The sequence below is a fragment of the Amblyomma americanum genome, chromosome 2 (assembly GCF_052857255.1).
Source record: "Amblyomma americanum isolate KBUSLIRL-KWMA chromosome 2, ASM5285725v1, whole genome shotgun sequence".
Taxonomy (NCBI): Eukaryota; Metazoa; Arthropoda; class Arachnida; order Ixodida; family Ixodidae; genus Amblyomma; species Amblyomma americanum.
In genome coordinates this window covers 23,598,488-23,623,542 of record NC_135498.1, presented here as the reverse complement: position 1 = coordinate 23,623,542, position 25,055 = coordinate 23,598,488, and the positions used below count along the sequence as shown (strand labels likewise).

The following is a 25,055-nucleotide window of genomic DNA, read 5'->3' as shown; positions in this document are numbered from 1 at the left end:
TCCCCAAGCCTCCGGATATCAACTTACCCATCAGAGTACCCACAGAGTATCCACCTTACCCAAGTATCCACCTGACAGTTAGCTAACGACCCGATATTTACCGGGCCACCCTATATCCACCCACAAACAAGACAGTCACTTTACCACCGGTTATCCACCTAGCATTCATCTATCCTTCCATCAAATGTGAACTATCCGTGCACAATCCCCCATTCCAGTTAGCGGAATTACTTCCGAGCGAATTCAGCATTCACACCGGTGCCGTTCCCATCCGAAGGCGTAAACAATGACAGGAACCACCCGGGGTGACTGATGCTTCCTCCGACACCGCGCATAACGTCGGCATATTTGGAGCACGTCCTTCGCTCGACAACGGCGCGCCGTGCCGAGAGACGCTTGCCGCAGAAGGACAGCGAAGAGAGCTTCCGGCCTTTCTCTGGGGCGGCCACGATCGGCTCCAAACCCCCGCACTGCTCCGCGCGAAAGCCGCACAGTCGAGCGCACACCGTTGCAGCAAGGTTCCTCCCCACTCGCCTTACCTAGCGATATGTGCGCGTACGCGCCCGATAAGATAAACCGTCGACGTCCGTTGAGTCAGATGATTGCGCTCGCGTCGCGGCCATCTTATTTATTCGCTGCAGCGCCTGCATCGCCGCGCGACTGCACGTCGACGAGCACCGCTAAGTTCCTCGTTTTGCGGGCGCTGACCGCTGCACTCCCCGTGAAGGATGAGGCGTTCTTTGATTGAGTGCGCCCTGTGAAACTCGAGCTGGAAGCGTTCCGTCGAGCGCGACGGTATTGCACACAGCCAGTGTACGCTATACGGTGCTGAACTTGCGGTGCAGTGCTGTGCATGGAAGTTATACAGCGGGACATACACCACAACGTGGCGGCTTCTCCAGTGTGTGATCTTGCGTGCGACGAAGAGTAGGAGACGTGGCAAGTGTCCGAATTCCTCATAAGTGTTCAAAAAAGGATCATTAAGGATCATTTGCCAGCGCCGCCAATCGTCGACTAGCCTGCAACACACCCTTTCCTGTGATACTTCAGGCGCTGTGTGAGCCTGGTTATCTTGTGAAAGAGGTACTTAGCATATGCGAGCATTTAGTGCGACCGTCGTATACAGTGCATTTCGGTGTATCGGTCGCCTGTGGTGAGCATTGTCAACTGGGTGGCAGCATCATCGGGGTGTGTCTCGCGCATGTGGTGGCCATTTGAGGTGGGCATGTCGTGAAATTCACCCCATCACGTCTTCAAAGCATATTTTTTTGTTACCGTGGTAAATAAAAGCCCACCACAAGGGACAACCTGCATTTTGACGGCGTAGTTTGGTGCCAGTGGTTGTGCGCGAAGGGTATCGACGTTGCGTCTGCTGTTGTGCATCGCGTCACTCCACGAGAAGGCAGATCCCATACAGATCCCATACGGATCCCATACAGATCCCATACAGATCCCATACAAATACTTCTTGAAGCAGTGTCCAAGGAGGCATGACTGCTTCAACGTGGTTCACGCCGAAGGCGACAGCAGGACCGGCGGTCTTATCCTGGTTAATTGTGATCATTTGTTGCCTGCCCCGCGGTGCAGTGTGCGTAGCCGATGGGCGGTTTAACGATCCGAAGTTTTTTGGTGGCCGCTCTACGATTGTGCAGCTCTTCGAATGGGCTTGGCCCGACGTCGCCCAAGAGTGCGTTGATTTCCTCGGCCCCTTCGGCTACGGTGCCGTACAGGTAAGTGCACGCCGCACGCATGCCAAGGGTGATCAGCTTTGCAATCATTCGCTGCCACCTCTGAACGGGTTTCTCTAGTGAAGGGATCCAGTGAATGTTTAGAAGCCATGAGTGATGACGCTGCATAATTCAGTGTGCGGCGGAGCGGAAGCGTAAGTTAATGAGCCAAGCAAACAAAACGTTGTCCGTACATTTCATTTATAAGTATCGTTTATGGAATTCTTCTGACGCGTATTATCGCAAGCCACAAGGACGCTGCCTTTGTATGCAAGTACACCATAAGTAGCCTCATGTTTCCAGTGCATTTTTACTAAGCACAACCAACAAAGTTCCCTTTCTTTGTGGATGGTGCCATAATGACGCACTTTTTTTTCTTTCTTCTTTCCATCTTCCTTTTCAATCTTTTCCTTTTTGTTAACCTGAATGCAGATCACTCCGTAACACTTTTTACTCTTATGCAATTTTTTTCCTTCTTTCCAGTCCTGATTTAACGTTTCGCGTATGGGCCAGTCTTTTTTCGATTTCAAATAGCACACATACAATTTGTAAACAAAATCCAAACATATTGTAACATCCTCAGGCTGGGCTTGTAAACTACTTACTGTACTTACACTACGCTAGGTAGGCCCTGCAAAGATAAATCAAAAGTAGGTGATGCAAAACAATTGCAGCTAAGCAGGCATGAGACTGTCTTGTGTAAGTTCAAAATTTCTGAAATGACGACGGTAAGACAGCTACTGGCATGAAGGCTCGCGAGGGTCTGCCCTGAGGTGCGCTGGTAAAGTTAAAAGAAATCTGTGGAGATGTTTTTTTCTGCCCAATAAGAACAAAACACTTTCAGGAGTTCGTTTGCTTCAGCCGCTACCACTCGTTTTAATGCAAAATTATTTTTGTTGCGTGCATAGTGGGATAGCGATAAATGAGATAAATGAGATAAAGAAGCTCGAAAATGTCTACGCCGCTACCCAGAAACACGCCAAATAAACCGTCATTCAACTAGGGCACGAGGATACCGTTCAGTGCAATGTTTCTTTCTTTGTCTTTTTTTCACGTTGTTCAAAATGCGTACGGAAAGGATACCGGTGCAGCTTTTAGTCTTTGCCAAAAGTGCCCATGGCCCCCCCTAAAGACCAAAAGGTGTCGAAAGGTGGGGACAGGGTTCTCCTTACGCATGTTTAAAGTGCTGCACTCTACGGATTAAAAGCAAACCCCGTTGCCTGGTTACTTTTTATAAAGGCGGAATGTTGAGGTCAGTCTTCCCGCGAAATTCATAATATTATGGTAGTCCATCACTGACAAAAATCTATACAGTCGGGGGGCCACATCACAACATTTAATAATGTAACGTACTTCTGCACAAAAGACTCTCTGTCAGTAGTCCACGTTCTGTAACGACACGTTCAGTGGCCCATCTAGTCCCACGCGAGACACGCCTCATTTGAAGCGATGCTGGGAAAAGCCAAGCAAGGTGATAAATCGCTTTCCCTAATAAGGCAAGGTGGCATCAACAGGCGGCGGAGGTACATATGAAAGCCCGTGAATCGAGTGGCGCATGTTTTTTTACAGCGACAGCTGTTAACGCCGTGTTTCCCGGCTTCGTGGCGGCGTCGTAACACAAGGAGTACAAGGAGGAAAAAGGGAAGCGAGAGAGACGTCAGGTGCAGTGCGCCAAGTTGGTTGGTCGGAGCACACACTCCGCGATCGGTGTTGGCATTAGCAATCAGCACCTACCCCAGCTGTCGCTGAAATTCGCCTCCCCACAACGGTGAATGTTGGGTGAATTGTTTATTTCAATTGTAAATTCACATTCCTCTACATCGTAGCAGCATTCTGACGCCCGCAGAGGGGCAGCTTCAAGCTTGCAAAACATGCTTGAGCATCACCGATAGCCACTATCGCGAAGTCGCAGCGTCGGCACTATGCTATCGAGGCCGCGAAACAGACACTGAAGGACATGCCCTGCAGCACGTGTTTCCTTTAGCAGTTCCAAAAGTAGCGCCACAGTACTGTGTCTTCACTGCAAAACATTCTTTCTTGAACTACAAATCGCAGCAGTACAAACTTGATAGATTGCATAACAATCTCGGGGCAGCGGTGTAGACATGCGTTATACAAATGCATGCTGGTACCGCGGTCTAGGGGCGGGCTCCAAAACGCAGGGACCATGAGCTTCGTTGCGGCGATGTTTACAGGCGAGGGGCCGATGCCCTGTAAGAGTATTGGAGGCGATGTCTACTCCTGCGCCTCGTTGGAAAGAAATATTGCGCCTACAAGGAGGTCACTTTCACTAGAAAATGAGTTGGCCTCCCAGGGCTATAGCAAGAAAAATTTCTCCATACATGAAAACATAAACGAGCTTTTTCGAGCATATCTCATGGTCCTTTTAAACTGCACACTGCACTAAAACATTGCTTAATGCAGACGAATGGAGAGCTGGACGAGTTGAAGAGCAAGCGTGATGTGTGCACTGTATGAAGTGCTGACATCGATCGCAACTTCCTTCTTGTGAACATTGTTCTCGTACTGAAAAACCTCGATCTCCTTTTGTGCGTCGGCAGGTTTCTCCACCGAGCGAGAACGCGGTGCTGCTCTACAAGACCCCCGGCGGCGTGAGCGTGAGGTCGTGGTACGAGCGCTACGAGCCCGTCAGTTACAAGATCGTGTCACCCAGCGGCGACATGGAGGAGTTCGCCGACATGGTGCGCAGGTGTAACGAAAGCCAAGTCAGGTACACGGGCCCGTCATTGTGTTGAACCTGATGTAGTCGGCGGTTAGACGGTATACCGTCTGGTCAGGAATAATGGCTGATAAAGTTCAGTGATGACCACGATCATCTGGTAGTGGCGACCTTGCCTGGTGGCCATGCCTGGTGATAAGAGTGAGACCTACACTCTAAACAGAAAGGAGTAAAAATGAAGTAAGCTGTCTTCTAGCTCACATCCTTTTATAAAAGGGAGTGCAATAGAGGACAGCTTACTCTACTTTTTACTTCTATGTAGGCGTATTTGTGTTTAGAGTGTATGAAATGTTCTTCCGCTTTTGTGTTGCATAAACCCGTGCGAAAAGCAAATTTGTTGGCCAGCGCCAATCGCGTCAGCGCACATCAGATTTAATTTAGCGGGAAAGGGATAACGTTACACAAGAGTTAAATGCCGTTATGAAAGGGGCTTCGTGACATCGCTTTTGGCGTTGTTTTGTTTTGTTCTGATGATGCGTTGAACGGGAGAGATATAAAAAATAGCCACTGTGTACCCGACAACTTGAGGCGATAAACGAATGTTGGTGTTATCCAATTTTTGTTGTATAAACAGCAGTCTGTTGAGGTTTTTTTACCGACGTATTTAATTACAGTGCGTTCGTTTATGCGCATGTTCTTGCGCATTATTAAATTAAGGTTGACACATGGTACAGACCAATTTTTTCAATATTTTTTTGCAGAATTTCGATTTTCGGAGGAGATATGTTCACCCAAATACTTGACCTAATCAAGGCCACATAACGACGCTCGAGCAAGCACATAGTCTTGCCTTTGCAAGATATCGTGAACCTCTTGCAATAGCAATCGGCAACAGCAGTTGCTAATAAGCGGTTGCATCTATTTAAAAATAATTAAATATCAAAGACTACTCATCCAAACCCAAGTTAAGTGGCGCCCATGTTAAGTGACACCTAAGATGAAACCGTATCGCCATCAGTGCTTCTTTGTCCACGGCTTTCTACAAAAGGCATAGTCGTATGTCAAAAGTACGCAACAAAAGAGGCAGCTTCCGACACACTCTTCACACTGGCTCAGAATCAGTGCTTTGTACACACAATAAAATGCGCTAATATTTATTTCGCTGTTTTTGTTTTTATCAAGAATTTGGGATTGGATGGATGGAAGATAGGAGCGTCCTCTTTGAAACGGGATGGGGGAAGTTGCTTCCATGCTCGCCTTTTTTTTCTTTATATTTCTTTAAGCGTGTAGTAGTAAATCGGCCTATAAATTCGCCTTTTTCTCTGTATACAATTTTTAATTCTGCACTTCTAACCTTATGTCTCCTCTCTGCTTTTGAGCCACCAATCTTCCGATCGCATTTTGCTAACTTCTAACGCAAATTCACCCACATCACTTTTGTTTTCTCTAAACTCTAAAGAGCCTCAGGGAGAGTGACTGTGCCTGCATGGACATCCGGATGGATACCGCCACATTCTAGTCTAAGATGTTTAATTGTTTCTACCACACATCTTCGAGCTAGCTCCCCCAAGTCCTGCGGATTATAGCGCATCAGTGGGAGAAACCAATGTTTTGGTATATTTTATCCTAGAGATAATTCACTGCGTTATCCCACAGGATTTATGTTCCAGGTAATCTCCCGCACATGTAAAAAAAAAACGAGTGTCAATACCTTGCATAACATTTTTTCCAAAACCATTCAAGATGAAACAATTGGCGTGTGCGCAAATGACGAAAATGTGTAGCCCTTTTGGGGGACAAATACACAATTTTTGTAGGATATAGAGTACCCAGTTCTTTTCGTCAGGCACTTCAGATAAAACAGGGACTGGGTTTTTTCTTGTTCAACGCCATGTTTGTCGAAACAAACTGAAAAAAAATACATTTTCACAAAATGATTACTTTATCTCACGCACTGTACGACTGTTCGCCAATGCATCCATGCGCATCTAAACTGTTTTTAACTGTCATCTGTGCGATGTATGTGAAACCATTGAACACTAGCTGTTTTATTATATGAAAAGACGTAATTTTGTTTTGGTACATACGACAAAGAACACTAAAGAAAGACTGTTTTAAATCTCCACAGTGTGCGATACGTTGTGGTTACTGAACATTATAACGAACTCTATGACATGATTTTCCTGACTGGACACCGCAGCGTGTGGACAACACGCATATTGGACTCCAGAGTTGAACGTGTTATGTCACCCAGTAGAGATTTTAGCCAATTGATTGGAAAGTAACTTTCCACCGGCCTTGTTCGCGCTTTTGATGCGTTGTCTAACCTTGCCATCTTTTTAGTTATGTTATAGTTGTGTTCTCTGTCTAGCTGATGCAGGGAAGCCGCTAGCTGATTGGTTTGTAAATAGCCTCAGCATATAGCCCCTTCCTGTGCAATAACGAGAGCACTAATTACTACGTGAGAGCATTCAGAAAAGCTGCGCCATTGCCGAATGGTCCAACGCTACACCACACAGCTAGCCAGGCCCTCAGATTCAACCTTCACGACCACCCTGTATTTTTATTTTTCGATGACAAAATGCAGTCGCTACATTCTTGTCATGCGCCACATGGCGGCAAAACAAGTAAGCGAACCAGACCGGTGTCCCGATTTCCTGATAAAGCAGAGTGAAAAGGTTTACCCGCCACAAAGGCTCAGTGGTTAGGGCGCTCGAGTACTGATCCGGAGTTCCCGGGTTCGAACCCGACCGCGGCGGCTGCGTTTTTATGGAGGAAAAACGCTAAGGCGCCCGTGTGCTGTGCGATGTCAGTGCACGTTATAGATCCCCAGGTGGTCGAAATTATTCCGGAGCCCTCCACTACGGCACCTCTTCCTTTCTTCTTTCACTCCCTCCTTTAGCCCTTCCCTTACGGCGTGGTTCAGGTGTCCGCCAATATACGAGACAGATACTGCGCCATTTCCTTTCCCCAAAAATCCATTATTATTATTATTATTATTATTATTATTATTATTATTATTATTATTATTATTATTATTATTATTATTATTATTATTATTATTATTATTATTATTATTATTATTATTATTAAAGAGTGAAAAGGATTTCATTTCAAAGTGAGCGAACTCCCACGGCATTCACAGGGTCTTCGTGGACGTGGTGCTCAACCACATGACCTCGAGCATCGGCGAAGGCTTCGGTTACGGCGGCACTCCGTTCAGCTCGGACAACTTCGCCTACGACGGCGTGCCGTACAGGGCCAGCGACTTCCACTCGCGCGCAGAATGCGGCACGGTCAGCGGCCTGGTTGAGGACTACACCAACGTCGTCCAGGTGAGCGCAGGGACATTTCACAACTTCGGCTATTGTCGCATGGGCGCAAATTGCGAGGCGCTTAGGCGTAGCCGAATATGACGTCGTTATCTAGCTAATCCTTCCTACGTATGGCATACGTCACATTCTTTTTATATGCCGATCGCTCTGTAGGGCCTAGTGATAGATGTTCAGATGTTACAGGCCCACCGCGGTGGCTCAGTGGTTATGGCGCTCGGCTATACTAACCCAAAAGAAGCGGGTTCGATCTCGGCAGCGGTGGTCGAATTTCTATGGAGGCGAAATTCTAGAGACCCGTGTACTGTGCGATGTCAGTGCACGTTAAGCAGCCTTGGAGATAGCGATAAGCAATTTGATGGCTTTGAGGAAAGGAAAGGCGCAGTAACAGTCTTTCTCCTTACCTTAAGCGTGCCATGACGGAAAGGATGAAAGCGGGAGTGAAAGAAATAAGACAAAAAGGTGCCGTAGTGGACGGCTCCTGATTTAGTCAAACCACCTGGGATTCTCTGACGTGCGCTGATATACAGCACACGGGTGGGTTTTGAATTTTGCCTCCGTCGAAATGTGCCCGCTGTAGTAACATAACATGGTGGATTCGGTGAGGGCTCACTTTCTTATCTCCCTCTTGTTTCAGGTACGAAACTGCAAGTTCCGTGATCGCGCAGATCTAAACCACAAGCTCGAAAGCGTCCGTTCCAAGATTGTCGACTACCTCAAGCGGCTCCTGTCAGTCGGCGTGAGCGGCTTCAGGATTGATGGCGCTGACTACATGTGGCCAGAAGACCTGGAGGTCATCTACGATCGACTCAAAGGAACGGACGGTGCGGAAACGGAAACTGCCTCAGAAGGCTTTTCGGAGGCTCCTGCGCAGGCGCCCGAGGAGGCTGTTGCGATGACCGAGGGAGGGACCCCATCTGACACCCAGGCCTCCACGGTGCAAGACGCGACGCTTGTAAAAGACAGGGAGACCGCGACCCCGGCGTGGACGGCTTCTCTGTCCGAGGACCCGTTCATGTACCACGAGATGTCTACTCTTAACCTGAGGTGGACTAAAGAGTACGCAAGAATCGGGGCAGTCACGAGTGCTACGTTTTTCAAGACATACGGTCAGTATAGTGCCAGAATGTTTATTGTTGTTGTTGTTGTCGTCGTCGTCGTCGTCGTTGTTGTTGTTGTTGTTGTTGTTGTTGTTGTTGTTGTTGTTGTTGTTGTTGTTGTTGTTGTTGTTGTTGTTGTTGTTGTTGTCGTCTTTAAGGTAACGATTTCCAAACCGTGCACTGCTACCCAATGTTGCAGCGCAAATTGGTATCAGCCATGTGATTTTATTCAGATCAGAAAGATCTCTGTACACATGTCTTCACGCTCGCTCCTTTTTGTGTCTGTGTTTCGTCCCATTAATGAAGTGGACGCTACTAGCAGAACACCTTGGCCACTGACCCGCCAAGTTAGCAACCTGCAATGTGATCAGTGAATAATGTATGCTGCTCCATTCTATTGAATACTGGTTTGCATGCAAATTGGACGCTGTATAAGTGGTATCTGCACCAGAAACAGCACTGATTTATCCTATTGAGTCTCGCGCTCAACATATATGCTGTATTTCACTTTTTTTTCAATCTCTTCAAACGCGTGAGGAGCGCCCGGTGAATGTTGACCTTCGAGCCCCCCAGAAAGCACTAACGTTCCCCGTTATTTGATGAAAGGTGTGGGTGCTAGATTTCTCGCATACCGCTCCATTGTTGACAAAAGCGCTGTCCCCAAGAGGTTAGGCCACACGGTGTAGCTTGTACAGCCATAACAGCGCGTACGTGGAGTTGGTGCACAGACGGCACAAGAGAGTAAGTAGCTCTTTCGTGCGGGAAGCCCCTGATAACGCGAGGGAGGTGCAGAAGAAATTCGGTACTTTTCGACAGTCCTATTTTCTGGCACGTGTAGAGTAGCACACAGTGTTAACTTTACCCGGACGGAGTTTTTGATGCGCATTCGGATGCTGCTACCGTCCTGCTTAATTCCGCAGCCAACGCCCTGAACCAGGCGCAAGAGAGCACGCTCAAGACACTGCGGCCCTTCATCATGGGGGATGTGGCGCTGTCGCCCGTCCAGGTGGTCTACGTCGACAGTCACGAGACGCAGCGCGGAGTTGACGTGGCCGACGCCGTGGCCGACGTGGTCTCGCACCGGGACCGCAAGCGGCACGTGCTGGCCACCGTGCTCATGCTGGCGCAGCCGCACGGCATCGCGCGGGTCATGAGCAGCTACGCGCTGGACCGGAAGTTCGACACATACGTGCCGCCCAAGATGCTGGGAGCCCCCTTCGACCACATGTTCAACACCTTGCCGGTGCTCATGAAGGAGAACTACGAGTGCTACAACGGCTGGATATGCGAACACAGGTGCCTCTCTTGTTTCTTTTTTCGCTTTTATTCGGCCTTGTGCGGGCCCATTAGATGTTCCCTGTAAGATTTCTGTCTTTCTGGCTCCCTTGTCTCCCGGATACCGACAAGGGAGGGAGTATAGGAAGGGCGTGTCCTTGTATTTCAGGTCGCCTGCCCGATGCAGTTCGGGTATAAAATCTGGGTGGTGGCCTCTGGTTAATCATCCTGCTTTGGCTCCGATTGTTTGCGGCTCCTGCAAAGTTCAAGATTATTGAGTGCGGCGTTACGTAGCTTGTTACTGACATACCTAGAGCACGATCTCTATTATTGTTCCGCTCTCAAAAGTCTTTCAAGAAAAGTTTCAACAGAAGGCAGCAGATAGGGAATACCCTGGTATTGATATTTATATAAATTGACGCCTATGTACTCCCGCAACGGCCATTCAATATGTAAAGCGATGGACAAGCCGTTGTTCCCTCACACTGTCACTCGTGTGCAGTGCGTGCTGAAATATGCCGAGTCTCCGCCACGTAAGCTTAAGCTGTCGTCGCTCGCTGCAACTGACAAGTCTGCTTACTTCCGGAGAAGCGTGGCTCCATTCCTGCGAGATCTCCAAGTTCTGCCTTGTTAATTTTATGCCGCATTAAGGACTGGGACAGAGTTCAAAGGAAGTTTTTTTTTTTTCATTGGAGATGAGGTAGTTGATTTTTGAATCACTAACACTGCAACATTTTACTTCATTAGGCAATACTTCGCAAAACCAGCACTGAAATGAACATACACGCAGCTTGACGCTTATCGGCTGAAGAAAAATCATTTCTGGTTGCTGGCGCTACCTTTGCGCCATAAATATGTAATCATCATCAAATGTAATTTGTCAATAGAATTCGTGCTGTAACAATTTCACAAAGGATCTACTGGCGCCAACGACTCCTCAAACCTCATTTTTCCGTACGCACCAATCACATGAAAATTTCAGTCATGTCAATCGCGCCTTCAAGACAAGAAACAAAAATTCCTTGCTTGACTTCAATATAATGCTTGTACGTCAATGGTCTGTTGTGATATTCTACGTAGCGGTAGTGACTAGCAGACAGGCAGGAAGGCAAGCAAAGGATTTGCTCTCCCTCCCTTGTGAGTCGACACGTTGTCGTCCCAGCTACTTCATCAGTGCCGTTAGTGCAGTTACTGCCGGTTTGTCAGCCCGAGCCGTCTTCTGGTTAACGTCCCTACCTTGCCTCTTCCCCAACCTCCCCAGTGATTGTTGAACCGTTTAGTTCCTTACTTGACCGCGACTCAATACTTTTCCAATTCTTAGCTTCTACACGGGAATGGGTGTCTGTTATTCTTTCGCACAGACAACAGTAGTTAGCCCTGAATTCGAAGCGTTCAGTGCCCCAAACCAAGTGGGCGAAATTTATCCGGAGTCCTCCACCACGACGTTCCTCATAGCAGAGAAAATCTCGGAACACAATGCCCCTTATACAACCAGTACCATACTCTCTACTCATTGCTCGGCTGCTGACCCGAAAGACGCAGGTTCGTTCCCGGCCGCGGCGGTCGAATTTCGATGAAGGCGAAATTCTAGAGGCCCGTGAACTGTGCGATGTCAGTGCACGTTAAAGAACCCCAGGTGGTCGAAATTTCCGGAGCCCTTCACTACGGCGTCCCTCATAGCCAGAGCCGCTTTGGGACGTCAAACCCCCATAAACCATAGACCATCTTATTGAGTTGGACCGGTGCCATAGATTATAAACTTTATTCGATTGTAATGACAGCAGTGTAAGCGTGTCGTACTTGCATTGTAAATTGTGCAATTTCAGCGTTTTGCATTGACCGCATGCTGTTGTGACTGCCGTGGCCCGCCCACAAGCGCTTGCGCTTCTGCGGGCACACGCTATGTACTGTATATACATATTTTGCAATAAAATTCCTGTATTCCTGTAAGAAAAGGTCGCTGGTACAGTAGCGACAAGGAACATAATGCTTTCTTTGCAGGCAAAAGAAAGATACAGTGGTACCGTCGGTTTGCCTTCCTTCCACTTGTGTTCGTTTCGGTGCGCTATAGAAAAGACCATGCCACCATATCCCTAATGTCTGCTGTACCGAAGAACATCATAATTCATCGAAAGGCTGGTTTCTGAACCATGTGTTATTTAACAGGTTATTGCATTCATGATAACCTGATAAATTACATTCTTCATGACCGTTTTACCTTGCCAACAGAATACGGCCCTTGCGCGTCCACGAGACAGCAGTGCAGAACTCAAGGTGTCACCTCTTTCCAACCGCCATTATTTTTGCGCGGTAAAGCTCACTCGTATACTGAGTCCGTTCGACGAGACTTGAAAGTGGATTCGAATGAAAACACATTTGGGGCAAGGCTGTAGCAACTACCTGCGCTCGGCCCAAAAGAGATTGTCCCATCTGCACACGCGTACATTGCACATTGCGCGTTCAATGCGTTAGGTCAAAGTAATGCATTAGATTAAATATTAGCGTAAAATATTGGTGGGGTTTCAATGTAGTTAAACCGAATAGACGTGCAAAAGCAAGGGGTGCTAAAGCACCGCTCGTTTCAAAGGTTCGAAAGCAAGGGACCCTCAAGGTCACTCTCAAACTGGTTACAGCTGGCGCGACGCTTCCCCCAACTTACCCGAGCTTCCTCCCATTGGCTACAGCTGGTGCGACGCTCCTCCGAACTTACCCGAGTTTCCTCCCATTGGCTACAGTTGGAGCGGCGCTCCTCAGTACTTACCCGAGCTTCCTCCCATTGGGTGCAGCTGGCGCGACGCTCCTCCGAACTAACCCGAGCTTACCCGAGTTACTTCGAGGCTTCGCACAAGATTCTTACTAAAATTAAATTACTGTAATCGTATTGCTGTACTTTAATTACTCTCTTCATTCAGTTAATTAATCAACTCTTTTTCAAATGTCTAACCACCGCCAACGCGGCGCTCCACAGTCGTCTTGCATCGCAGTGACGTGGGCCTTTTCCCCCCCTCTGCAGGTGGCTGCCGATCCGCAACATGATCCGCTTCCGCAACGGGGTGGCCGATGCGCCAGCGACCAACTGGTGGGACGACGACGCAGACGCCGTGGCGTTCGCTCGTCTGCGCAGGGGCTTCGTGCTGGTCAACAACGGCCGCTCGGTGGTGCGCGGGCTGTTCAACACCACGCTGCCGGGGGGCTACTACTGCGACCTGCTCACCGGCAGCCGCGTCGACGAGCGCTCCTGCTCGGGGGACGTAGTGCGCGTGCGCCGCGATGGCTTCGCCCAGCTCAGCGTGGACGCTGCCGCCGAGGTCCCTGCCGTCGCCATACAGATCGAGGCGAGAAGCTTCTCCTGTGCTACCTCCCGCCCTTACGGCGCGGGGTGGCGATCCCGTTTATCTACACCAAACCAGCTCCACCTTTCGGGGATTACCCTAAATTGTGGACCAACACTGTCCCCACCCGTGTGCTGTGCGATGTCAGTGCACGTTAAAGAACCCCAGGGGGTCGTAATTATTCCGGAGCCCTCCACTACGGCACCTATTTCTTCCTTTCTTCTTTCACTCCCTCCTTTATCCCTTCCCTTACGGCGCGGTTCAGGTGTCCAACGATAAATGAGACAAATACTGCGCCATTTCCTGTTCCCAAAAACCAATTATTATTATGCCCTCGCTTCGACTTAATGATCAATCCGTTCTGACCTTAGCACTGGTTCCCGTCTTGTCTTCTCACAGTTTTAGTTGAGTTGTGTTAAGACGTGTGCTTTCGTTTCGTGGTGTTGTGTTTCAATTTAACTTTCTCGGCTGCTGGCTGATTACTTTGTAAACAATGTAGATAGATACTGCATATAAAGGAGTGTAATACATACCATGCTGAAAAAAAATAATTCCCTGATAGCTCAGTTGGTAGAGCGACTGCTCCGATGAGGCGGTGGTCCCGGTTTCGAACCCCGGACCAGGATCAATTTTTCTCCAACTACGAAGTGTTCGAGGAAGCTGTATAGCTTTCCTCTATTTGCCTGGTTGATGTCAATGAGTGATTACTCCGTTATTTGCTGTATTTGCACTTGGCTTTACTTTTACTTGCTCTATAGACCGCGAATAACGTTTGTTATGTTTTTACATTTGTTGCATTATGCACACATTTCGCCTTCGAGTAGCGCATTGGATCATGCATTGACGTGCGCTTGCTTTCTGCGAAATTCTATTTCGAATGCAGCTAACTATAAAGGATGAGCGCGGGTGCACTTTAATCTCAATTGCATTATTTTTGTTTGCAGGAGAGAGTCTTTCCGGACTACGTCTAGTGGGCGCTGTGCTTCTCTACCAAGCAATCATTCCGTAAGTACCAAAGCGCCGTGCGTCTGTAGTCCACATCAGCTATTTGTATGCTGCATAGGACGCTGCGATTAGGCTTGGTCGAAAGAAGAGAAAGCGAAGGCATGCAATCACTGTGGGCCTGTTGGTTGCCTCGTGTCACTTTTACCACTTAATCCCACGAATATTCAGCGCCTGCAGCTGTTTTTTTATCATAAGCTGTCGCTCATTGTATGTCTCATACATCGTGATTTACTTATAGATGGCTTTACAATGGACTACACTTTAAAAGCGAGTATTACAGGCTTTCCTCTTGATGTAATCTTGTAGTAGGTGAACTGCATACAAATTGCGAAAGTTCACAGGCGTATCATAACGGAATAACATACTGCACGGCATCGTGTCTTTTTGAATAAATTTCATTTCATTACCTTGTTAAAATTATTTATTCGATAAATTAGGCGGTTCGCAACAAAGAACTTTTCCATGGTCAACACTGCCACGTTCTTTAATCTGCTATACCTTAAATTCTATATGAACGTTATAACACTGCGTTTAAAATTTTTAGGAATTAATATTGTATCATAAGTTTTGTGTTGCTAATCTTAAGCATCCTGTTCTCAAAATTTGTTCACAAAATTTATGTTCACTGTTTTTTTTTTCTTTTTGCACTGCACTCTGTAATCCCTCATGCGACTGAGGGCAAATAAAATTAAATGAAAAAAAACTTTTCAGGTTGTGCATCTCCACTTATTTGCACTATCGTGTCTTTCTTGTTTGTCAGGTTTTTAATGTAGTTTGTTCTTATGCCTGCTACTGTTTGATATTTTGTGGCTTAACACCCCTAGTATTGTACTAGATGGTCCCTAAGAGAGCTTCTTAAACATGCGGCCTCCGAGATCATTGCATATTAGTACCACTTTTTGTGTTTTTGAATAATACTCAATAAACTTCACTGCAGTTTTTACAGAAAAAAAAAACAAGTATTTGTACTTGTTGCAATGAGTTTGTTAACTGCTTTCCTTAATTTTGCTTTTGTCAACGGTCGAGATCAGCTCACACTCTATGGTTCCACCCCATGGCGTTCATTTTAACAAAGAAGTGTTCAATTCCATTAGTGACGACGTTAACGGTGTTGCTCCAAAGGCTCCAGCTGCTGGTTCATGCACTAGTGTATAGGATACGAACGCGTTCCCTAGTATAGTACTCGCATATACCGGAGTCGCGTCAAAAATTTGTCGGGCGGCAGTCCTCCTTTTGCGAAGCTTACTCGTATTGTATGTGTACTGACAATGCGGTAAAAATTAACCGCTAAATATCATTTCCAGCTCCTTTAGTTGCTCCTCGTATAAACTTACACGTCTATACTACATTAAAAATTCAGTTGCGAGTAGTGCATGCTTCGTCCACTTTCTGTCTTTCCTGTTTTGTTTTTCGCGCTTTTCTGCTAAAGACTTTCTGAGAGTATCAGAAGTGGCCCTGCTTACAATTCCAGTATTGCACATGCAATGTACAGCAGCAACGAAGTAAAAAAAAAACGAAATCCTAAAAAGGATTGGAACGCAAGGAAACTCGGAGGTACGCCTTTTGTACGGAAGCGAGGACACTGCGCTGACCCGGTCGTGTCGACCAAACGAGGCTGTAACAGGAGGTCCGCTTTAAAAGCACTAACCTCGATTTCATCATTCAAATAAAAACACTGCGCGAGAGAAAAATAATAAATGAAGGGGAGGGAGTAGAGTCGGAAACGATCGTTTTGATGCTTTCTCAGCTGCTAGCTTAAACCCGTGTGCAACGGGCCAAGCTTGATTCCACTTCAAAGAAGAGCTTCTCAAAAAAACGCGCTCAACCGTTGCAGTCTCGCTTAGCTTAGCGGTTAAGCAGTTTCAACCAAAGTTCGTTTCTTTTTTTCATTCCCGGGGCACCCGATCTGTGAGTTGAATTTCTTGTCAAAGAATGTACATTGTAAAAATAGAGCAACCGAAAAAAAAAAAGGGGGGGGGGGTAATGTTGGCACGTGTAATCGATCAAAAAAGAAAAAAGCCCGAACAGTTCGAAACCGCGTTGAAAAACTGATATCTGGACGGGCACGGTCAACACTGTTCTGTCCAACACGTAACCACATCCTTCTCCTAAACACCTCTTCCAGGTCTCGGACTTGCACTGCGGTATCAAGATGACAGGCTTTGATCGGCGACCTTGTACTTGGCCTTCCCGGCACATCCCACGTGTGCCTTCAGCTGGGGATCAGAAGCTCTCGTGCACTGACGCACACAAACACAAGCACGCACACACGCTTTCAAACGCAAGAAGCTAGGAGCCGCACCGTTTGCTGTGTCCACATCTCGAAGTCTTTGTCCCCAAAATAAACGGGCACTCGGCCACCCCGAGAATACCTCCTTGACCCGAGCCTTTCTTCGTTCGTTCGTGTGTGTGTGTGTGTGCTTGAAAAACAGGGGCCGGTTCCAGACCTCAGACCGGACAGGTCGCTTAGCTTTGTGTCTGTTCGCAAAATTTGCGTAAAGAGGTGAGAGAGCGAAAGAACAACGAAAGCAAAGAAGAGAGAATCTCGGTCGGAGGAGGAGGAGAGAATGAGGCCTGGCTACAGCTTCTTCTTGAGGGCTTCTTTCGAGGGCTAAAGAGATAGAGAAAGAGAGAGGGCAGGGGGATGGGGGGGAGGGGAGGGGGGATCAGGCGCCTTGTTTTGATCGAAGAGTTTACACAACACCTTAGAGGCTTCTGGGCTTTCATGGCGTGACCCAGCGTTGTTGCTCTTTCTTGTTCAAGGTTTCGGAAGCCTTCGCGCTTGCAGGCGTGCATGCATGTTTACGTTATGGCGTCCCGTGACATCGGTCAGGGTCATGAAGTGTTTGTTTCCGGAAGGGAGGCATCCCTAAGCACGCGAGCTGGAGAAAGAGGGACGGATGGCCGCCACATCGGAAGAGTCGCGGAGAAATATTCTTTTTTTGCGTCGCAACGTAGTTGTTTCTTTTCTTTGCACACCGCCACTTCCTCCGCTCATTTGTACGGCGTCACACACTGCCCTTGGATACGAGAGGCTCAACGTTTTTTAAGGAGAAAAGAGAAGTTGGATGGGCGACGCAGCTTTGTGCAAGGCGGCCTGGGGAGGGATTAGGTGCCTGAATGAGTGGGATCCGCACGGGCTGCAGTCTCCGCGCGGTCTGGGCGCCCCGCGCAGAGATGCCTGCCTGTCCGCCGGGAGGCTGTTCTCGCGGAGTCCCAAAACGAGGAAGCCGGCGGTTTTCCTTCCTCGCCACGCGGCCTTTGTGGGCGCTGCTGTGTTTCCTGCGGGAGCGCGATGTGTGGCCCAGTTAGGGCACCCGAAAGGAAGCCGCAGAGCGGTGAGAGACCCCTATTGGAAAGGAGCTCAACTTCCGACTTCTCCGACAGCGGCGGGCAATTTAATTTCGCAGCTCCATTGATTGATTGCTGCGCTTAACGCATTTCTCTGCCAAGAAGGCTTCCAGGGCTCGTATAGATGGAAAAGGCGAGTCGAGCTGTACGTCGCCTCTGTCTGTTGCGAGATTCACATAGTTGCTTTTATTTTCCAAATTCGTTCGCTTGTGTGAGTTAGCTTGGACAGCCTGCTTGTCTCGTATCGCATTATTATTATTTTTTACCAATTGCTACATTTATGCATTTGATTAGCTTCACCCATCCAACTTTATAGAGGCAAGAGTTGGAGCGCATGCATTACGCTCTATACATGCACTTTATATATTGCCTTTCGCAAGATGATCAGACAATGGGGATTGTTTCTTAACAGAGTAGCCGAGCCATCAGGGTCTCCCTTAAGCTCTAAATGTATGGAGGGCAAGAGAGCCCCTGCCCTCACCTTTCGAGATATTTTGATCTTTAGGGGCGCGCCGTTAAGGCTTCTCTATACGGCAGAAAAGCAAAATTCTTTGCCTGTTTACCTTTTGGCAAAAACAATACTACGCGATGAATTACATACCTTTTCGGTTCGTAGATTAGCTATCCGGGAACCTCTGATTTCTTTGTTCAGTTATTGCTCTTTAAGGTCGTCTGAAATAACGTCTAGCGCCAAATATGAAAAAGCTAAATCCTTAATGGGGAAAAGAGCCCACAAAAACGTGTTGGTTGTTCTTTTTTTGATCAAACTCTCACCACTGCGGAGATCAAAGATGCGTCAGATTAGAAGAAGCCTATCCTTTGGTATTAAAAAAATGTTAACCAATTTCCTTCTCGCGGTCGAGCACATGTAAACGTCACAAATTTCGTACTGTGAAGGAGTCCTCGAACGCCATTAGGGAAGTTTAGAATATGCGCCCTTTTGATTAAGCGATAAGAAGCACTTTATCTGGGCGTTTTCCCGAACTAACTAGCTAGACAGGTTTATTTCCTATACCCTCACATACGTGTGGGCTTAACCAGAACCTGCAGATTCTTGTCTTTTGTCTAAAATAATATTCTTATGCACCCTCAGATTTGCGACGGCTGGGCCGTAAAGGGATATACTATAGTTTCCAGCTATTTAAACATACCGCATTTCGTAGAGGTAATTGGCTCGGTAAAAATTATAGTACGTGGTGTGTGTTATTCGCTGTGGTAAACAAGCAGACCGCCGGTATTTTTTATTTCTGTGGTTCTTCATTACTGCTTGTGTCACGCCGCACGGAAAGAAAAAGTTAGCCAGCTGAGCGTATATTTCATATTTTGTAAGATAGAGAGGGGGGGGGGATAAAAAAAGATGTTAAAGGAACAGTCGTCAATACCCGTGGCCTTCAGGTTACAGATCCCATCTCTGCCGGCTTTCTTTTCCGCTTAAAGCAGGCCCGGACCCACAGTAATTTGTCTCCAAGCATCACCCAGCTATACCTTGAGCCTCCAACACAACATGATAAGGTAGCAGAGTTTTACCACTTGATTATGCATGTACTTCACACATGGTCGGGTAACAACACCAGCAGGGCGCTTTTTCTTGCATAGCTGCTCCTGTTTCTATTTTACTAACAGTAACCCCAGCTTCAACAGAAAACCGTTGCACGTAAGTTTTCGTGCTCACGCGCGCATCAAAATGCGAACCATACTCATATGAGACGTATTATTGAAACATATTTCGAGACCCATGCGATAAACATGAATCACAATGCCGCTTCAACAAATGGGAAGCGCCGCTATAGGGTTAAGCAAGGTCAACGCACTTGTTCATGCTAACACCTTTTTTTTTTATTGCAACAGTATGCCTGCTGGCATAAAGTATTAACGCACACATGCTCTCTCGCTAGACGCGCATATACACCGATTGTTCACTTTCGAGCCCTGATACAGTAAATCTTGGAAGCACCCCACTTTCTCTACTGATGGCCTGTGGCCTGCTTTCCTAATATATGCTCTTCAACCTCTATACTGTTCCCAAACCGCGGCGTCGCTTCAAAGCAGGCAGCTATAATAACCGACCAGCGACGATACATATTTTCCTCCCATTATTAGCACACAGCGCCCCATTTAGCGGCAACAAAAGGAGTCGGGTAAAACAGGCCGCAGCTACATGACTTCCTCACTAGCCGCTCTTGCAAAGCGAGCACTGGTTTGGAGGCTGGTTCGAGAAGGACACGACCTCGAGTGCGGGGCCGTCTCCCGCTAGCCACAGCCGTCATGGTGGTGAACCACATAGCGATGGTTCCTCCCGGCCGAAAAGCAGTGGAAAGGGGGAATCGTGGGCGCTAGCGGGTCACGGGCACCGGGGGTATACGTAGACTCAGGTAGGGTATATCCTCTCCCTATATAGCGCGCACGGGGGCGATATCTCCCGTTTGTTATGTAAACGCGGAGGCGTTCTCGCACCCGCGGTGAAGATGTCCGCTCCAACGACTTCACTGAAAGGAAGCGTCGCCTTCAGGCCGCCGCCCTGAAATATTTTGACAGCAGAAAAGGGGGGGGGGGGGGGGGGGGGGGGGGGGACCGCGCGACGAGGCGGCGAGCAGCAGCAGCACCCTTTGGTTCGGCAGTGCATGGGTTGCGTTGGCACGGGCGCCTTCTGGCACCGAGGTGCCTTATAGTATAGCCTTTATTTCCCCCTGGGCCTCTTTCTCCGCTTCGCACTCCCTTCTGTTCCTGGCGTTCTGTGCGGTGCGAGGAGCGTTCCTTGGCCCCCGCATGCGCGAAATCTTTATGTTCTGAGTGAAACTGGACTCAGCTGTGTTCTCGGTCCAAGGGGGGAGCGAAACTGACCGAATCCAATGTGCAGCCAGCGAAACCCGATCTGTTTCGCGGCACTCGCTCGCCACGCCTTTTAGCTCTGGTCTCTCGGATGAAAGTGCAGTGGAGCTGTGGCAAGGCGTTCGAATGCGTATTCGAACGCAGAGGAATCTTAGCGTGGCTCTTTCGCCTGTTTACTCGCTGCCGCTTGGCCGGTTCGCCATAAGAGGAGCGGCGAAGCGGAAAGACGCGTTCGGACCGTGTGAAGCAACGGCCACAAAGAAGCCCGAGGCGCGAATTCCGAGAGCTTGCACGTGGGGTTGAGTCGCGACGAGCGCGCTGTGCAGCTATAAACTTAGTTGAGCGCTTCGGATCACTTATATGTTCTATATACACTTTCGGTTTGCCGACTGCGGAAACATGAGGCCAGAAGTCTTCCTTTGCATCGCAGGCACATTCCAAGAACAATCGAGTAAGAGTTGTGCGTAAAAGTCGGATTTAAACAGCCGTTTGTTAGGAGTTCTAATGGCGCGATCTAGACTGGTTTACCGACGTGCTCTATAGGGTTTGACGTAATGCCATCTGGTCAGGTAGTAGCCATTACGACCAATAGTCGATTATGAAAGATAGTTTCTTCACCGGCTTTTAGGGCACCTGCGCAGAGTCCTGGCCCCATTGGTTGGCAAGTCAAGGCCGATGCTCAAGTTTTTAACACAGCTGATTTCATCGGTAAGGTTTAAGGTGTTCTTGAATACCATAATGTGCTTGTGTAGCTCGACATGTGCTCCCTCTTCACAAGCTTTCCAGTTGACCTTGCCGTCGACATATGCAAAGAGCTTCTCAATAAGGAGGTTTCTTTTTTTTTCAAAAGCTCAGTAATAATAATAATTGGTTTTTGGGGAAAGGAAATGGCGCAGTATCTGTCTCATATATCGTTGGACACCTGAACCGCGCCGTAAGGGAAAGGATAAAGGAGGGAGTGAAAGACGAAAGGAATAAATTGGTGCCGTAGTGGAGGGCTCCGGAATAATTTCGCCCACCTGGGGATCTTTAACGTGCACTGACATCGCACAGCACACGGGCGCCTTAGCGTTTTTTCCTTCATAAGGACGCAGCCGCCGCGGTCGGGTTCGAACCCGGGAACTCCGGATCAGTAGTCGAGCGCTTTAACCACTGGGCCACCGCGGCGGGGGCATTCAAAAGCTCAGTCTCTTTAATGTCACAGAGCTTTGTAGCCGTCCCCAGCTTCTGCTAATGAGCACGCATTTCACATACGATGGATCCATTAAGCAAGCAAACCGCAACAGCTATGGATACCACCGATTTTCGTTCTAATCGACTGACTTAGTAAGGGAAGATTAGATGCGAAAGTACAATAGTCTTTCCAACTTCCAATGAATACGTTTCTGGTGTACGTCGACGATTGTTGCCTTGATCGCCAAACAGTGCAAATGACCCCATCAACTTCACTACTGAGGAAGAAGACAACAGCAGCATCCCATTTTTCGGTGTCCCTCATAACATGCTCTTCCACCGGCCATCAGTTCGCAATGCCGAGTCGTTACGTCATTAGTGAACACGGCCCGTCCTCATGCGTTCCGATGAGCACTGCCTCAAGCAGAAACTTGACACGATCAGAAGCGACTTAAAACACAGTGCACGCCGTCCTAGAGCTATGTCATCGAAAGTTGTGCAGAAGCCAGCTCTGATAAGTATTAAGGCGAAAGACTTTAATGGCTCATACTCGCGGTGACCGTCTGTCCAGTCACGTGACCGTGTCCGTCCGTTACATCCCAGGTCACGTGACCATGTCACGTGATCAACCAACCAACTGGACTGTGAGCAAACTGCCCACTGGGGCGGGTGTGTGATCCGCCGTCAAGCAACAACTGCGCGTGACGTCACCGGTCAAATTTAAACAGTGCAATGAGTCTCAAACGGCTTTCGCCTTCTTGCAGTTAAGAGATAAATAAGTGCCTCCAAAGAATTTTCGCCTTCGACACGCGCACGCACGCATGCACACGCGCACACGCACACAGCCGTCGAAGCAGTTCCTTACATCCCCTTATTCGTCAACGTAAAATATGCAATGCCTCGGTTCTAAGTTCTCAGCATGGTGTCGTTTATAGACACAATACAGTTGACTTCGATTCTGTCTAGACTGGGAAACAGGAAATCTGCCGGCAGGTTTATGGTTTATTGGGGTTTAACGTCCCAAAGCGTCTCAGGCTATGAGGGACGCCGTTAGTGAAGGGCTCCGGAAATTTCGACCACCTGGGGTTCTTTAACGTACACTGACATCGCACAGTACACGGGCCTCTGGAATTTCACCTCCATCGAAATTCCGACCGCCCGCGGCCGGGATCGAACCCACGTCTGGCCGGGTCAGCAGCCGAGCGCCATAACCACTGTGCCACCCGCGGCGGTTCTGTCTACAGGATTAAATAGAACTGCAGCGATGTCGACAAGACGCCTCAGGTGCAGTGGTCGAACACGCACAACAACAGGGTTGAATAGCCTGTAAATAACGTGGAAGTCGGTGTAGTCGAAAAAATGCCAACACGGCAGCACCTGGAATCTTTGATAATATGGACGATTCCGGAAAACACGGAACACAACGAAGGGAAAATCTTCACCCTGTTACGCAAGATCAATGCGGCGATTATTATTGTTGTTGTTGTTGCCTTAGTGACATGGCGGTTAGATAAACCACGTAAGCTTCATCTTTCAACGGCCGGTTGGTCATTGTGAACGAAAAAACCTGTAATGGTTTCGAAACCTCAACTACTGTTCCGACACAAGATGAATGCGTGAGAAAAACAATGGCGGTAAAAAAATTTATATGCGTTGTCATTTCTGATTCGAAGCTCAAACAGCATTTTAGACTCGCACTTTGAGCTAAACAAACCTGATTACAGGCAGAGATTAAATCGTGCTTACTGCAACCTTGTCTCATGGAAGATCGCATGAGCCAAATTAAGCATAGAGTGTACGCGCTAATAGCAGATGAAAATGCGGTGTTTTAATCTACGCTCAATATTCGGTACCGGTAGCCTACGGAATATGTATAGACCGTTTACAGAGATCAGTTCGCTCTGTGCACGACAGGTGGCGCCACTAGGACGGCGCCACTTCTGGCCTTCGGAGCCGTCGGTAGCAGCATCGCGCGCAGTTGCGAAACGCAGCTGCGCAAGCCTGTGTACGGACGTCAAGTGACAAACAACCCGGCTGTGATACGTATGTCATGCGTATTGTTGAATTAATATATAGAGGTAATGTCTCTGCGGTGTACTGCCGGAAAAATGGAAGCGCTTGTTACATAAAGGACAATTCGCGACACAATTGCCGCCGTTTTTCGAGGAGCGGCCTTGCGAGTCCATGCTGCTTTCAGGGAGAATAGAACGTTAATGTGTTGGTTCCACGAAAAAAATTAACATATCGCAAACGCTACGAGCCAGTTTATTTCAGCGCCGGCAGTAGCTGCGGGAATGCCAGCCAGAATGAGCGTACACACATGCCTGCGACCTCACCTTCGACTAACACTGATCCAATACATCGATCCAATAATCGGTGCTTTTTTTAGACCTATGCAATAAGTGTTTCCTGGACGTCAGCACAGTGCCCAATAAACTGTCGTGCCTACTTGGCGCTAGCACGGTGGAAGCGGCAACGGAGCTTTTACAAAAGTCTACAGAGGAGGCACTTCGAAAATTCTCTCGCCCCATGAAAAGTTCTACAGAAGTACGCTAATTCACGGGACAGCGGTGAAATTTATCCTTACAGGACTTCATAAATTTCAGCTTATCCAGGTTGTTACTTCTGCGAGTGCTGAGCTGGGGATCTTTAACGTGCACTGACATCGCACAGCACACGGACGCCTTAGCGTTTTTCCTCCATAAAAACCGCGGCGGCTGCGTTTTTATGGAGGAAAAACGCTAAGGCGCCCGTGTGCTGTGCGATGTCAGTGCACGTTAAAGATCCCCAGGTGGTCGAAATTATTCCGGAGCCCTACACGACGGCACCTATCTCTTCCTTTCTTCTTTCCCTCCCTCCTATATCCCTTCCCTTACGGCGCGGTTCAGGTGTCCAACGATATTTGAGACAGATACTGCGCCATTTCCTTTCCCCCAAAACCAATTATTATTATTATTAGTGCTGAGCTGCGAGCAGTTTTTCGTTTTTCTTAGCAAGAGAGCACGGTCGAACGTCGCCGAGCTTTTGAACGGCACTTGAAAAACATCCATATTCTTCCTTTAGAAGGCGGAATGTTAACGGAGCATAAAGTAAATATCTGGGCAATTGGCCGGCGATCGCACGCACGTGCGCGTGCGGTTTAAGTCGCGTGCACAGTGCTGAGCAGTGAACGTTCTATGAACACATAATTCTCCTTTCGGCAAAAATATCAACCTCGAAAAAGCAAGCTTTCAGCATGCGTCCCGCTTTGA

General features: G+C 48.1%; 1 protein-coding gene across 1 annotated transcript; it reads left to right on the top strand.

The window, feature by feature from the left end:
• Positions 1-469: 469 nt before the first annotated feature.
• Positions 470-16,831, top strand: LOC144120770 (alpha-amylase-related protein-like). Its single transcript, XM_077653462.1, has 8 exons — positions 470-1,730; positions 4,289-4,458; positions 7,553-7,742; positions 8,377-8,848; positions 9,760-10,135; positions 13,128-13,449; positions 14,391-14,451; positions 16,577-16,831. The coding sequence occupies exons 1-7, from the start codon at positions 1,491-1,493 to the stop codon at positions 14,415-14,417; spliced, it is 1,797 nt and encodes a 598-aa protein (XP_077509588.1). The 5' UTR covers positions 470-1,490; the 3' UTR covers positions 14,418-14,451; positions 16,577-16,831.
• The last annotated feature ends 8,224 nt before the right edge of the window (positions 16,832-25,055 follow it).

Coding starts and splice junctions, on each gene's coding strand:
- LOC144120770 (XM_077653462.1), top strand. CDS start 1,491: ATGACTGCTTCAACGTGGTTCACGCCGAAGGCGACAGCAGGACCGGCG. Junction 10,136..13,127: donor GGCTGGATATGCGAACACAG/GTGCCTCTCTTG, acceptor CCCCCTCTGCAG/GTGGCTGCCGATCCGCAACA. Junction 13,450..14,390: donor CCGTCGCCATACAGATCGAG/GCGAGAAGCTTC, acceptor TTTTGTTTGCAG/GAGAGAGTCTTTCCGGACTA.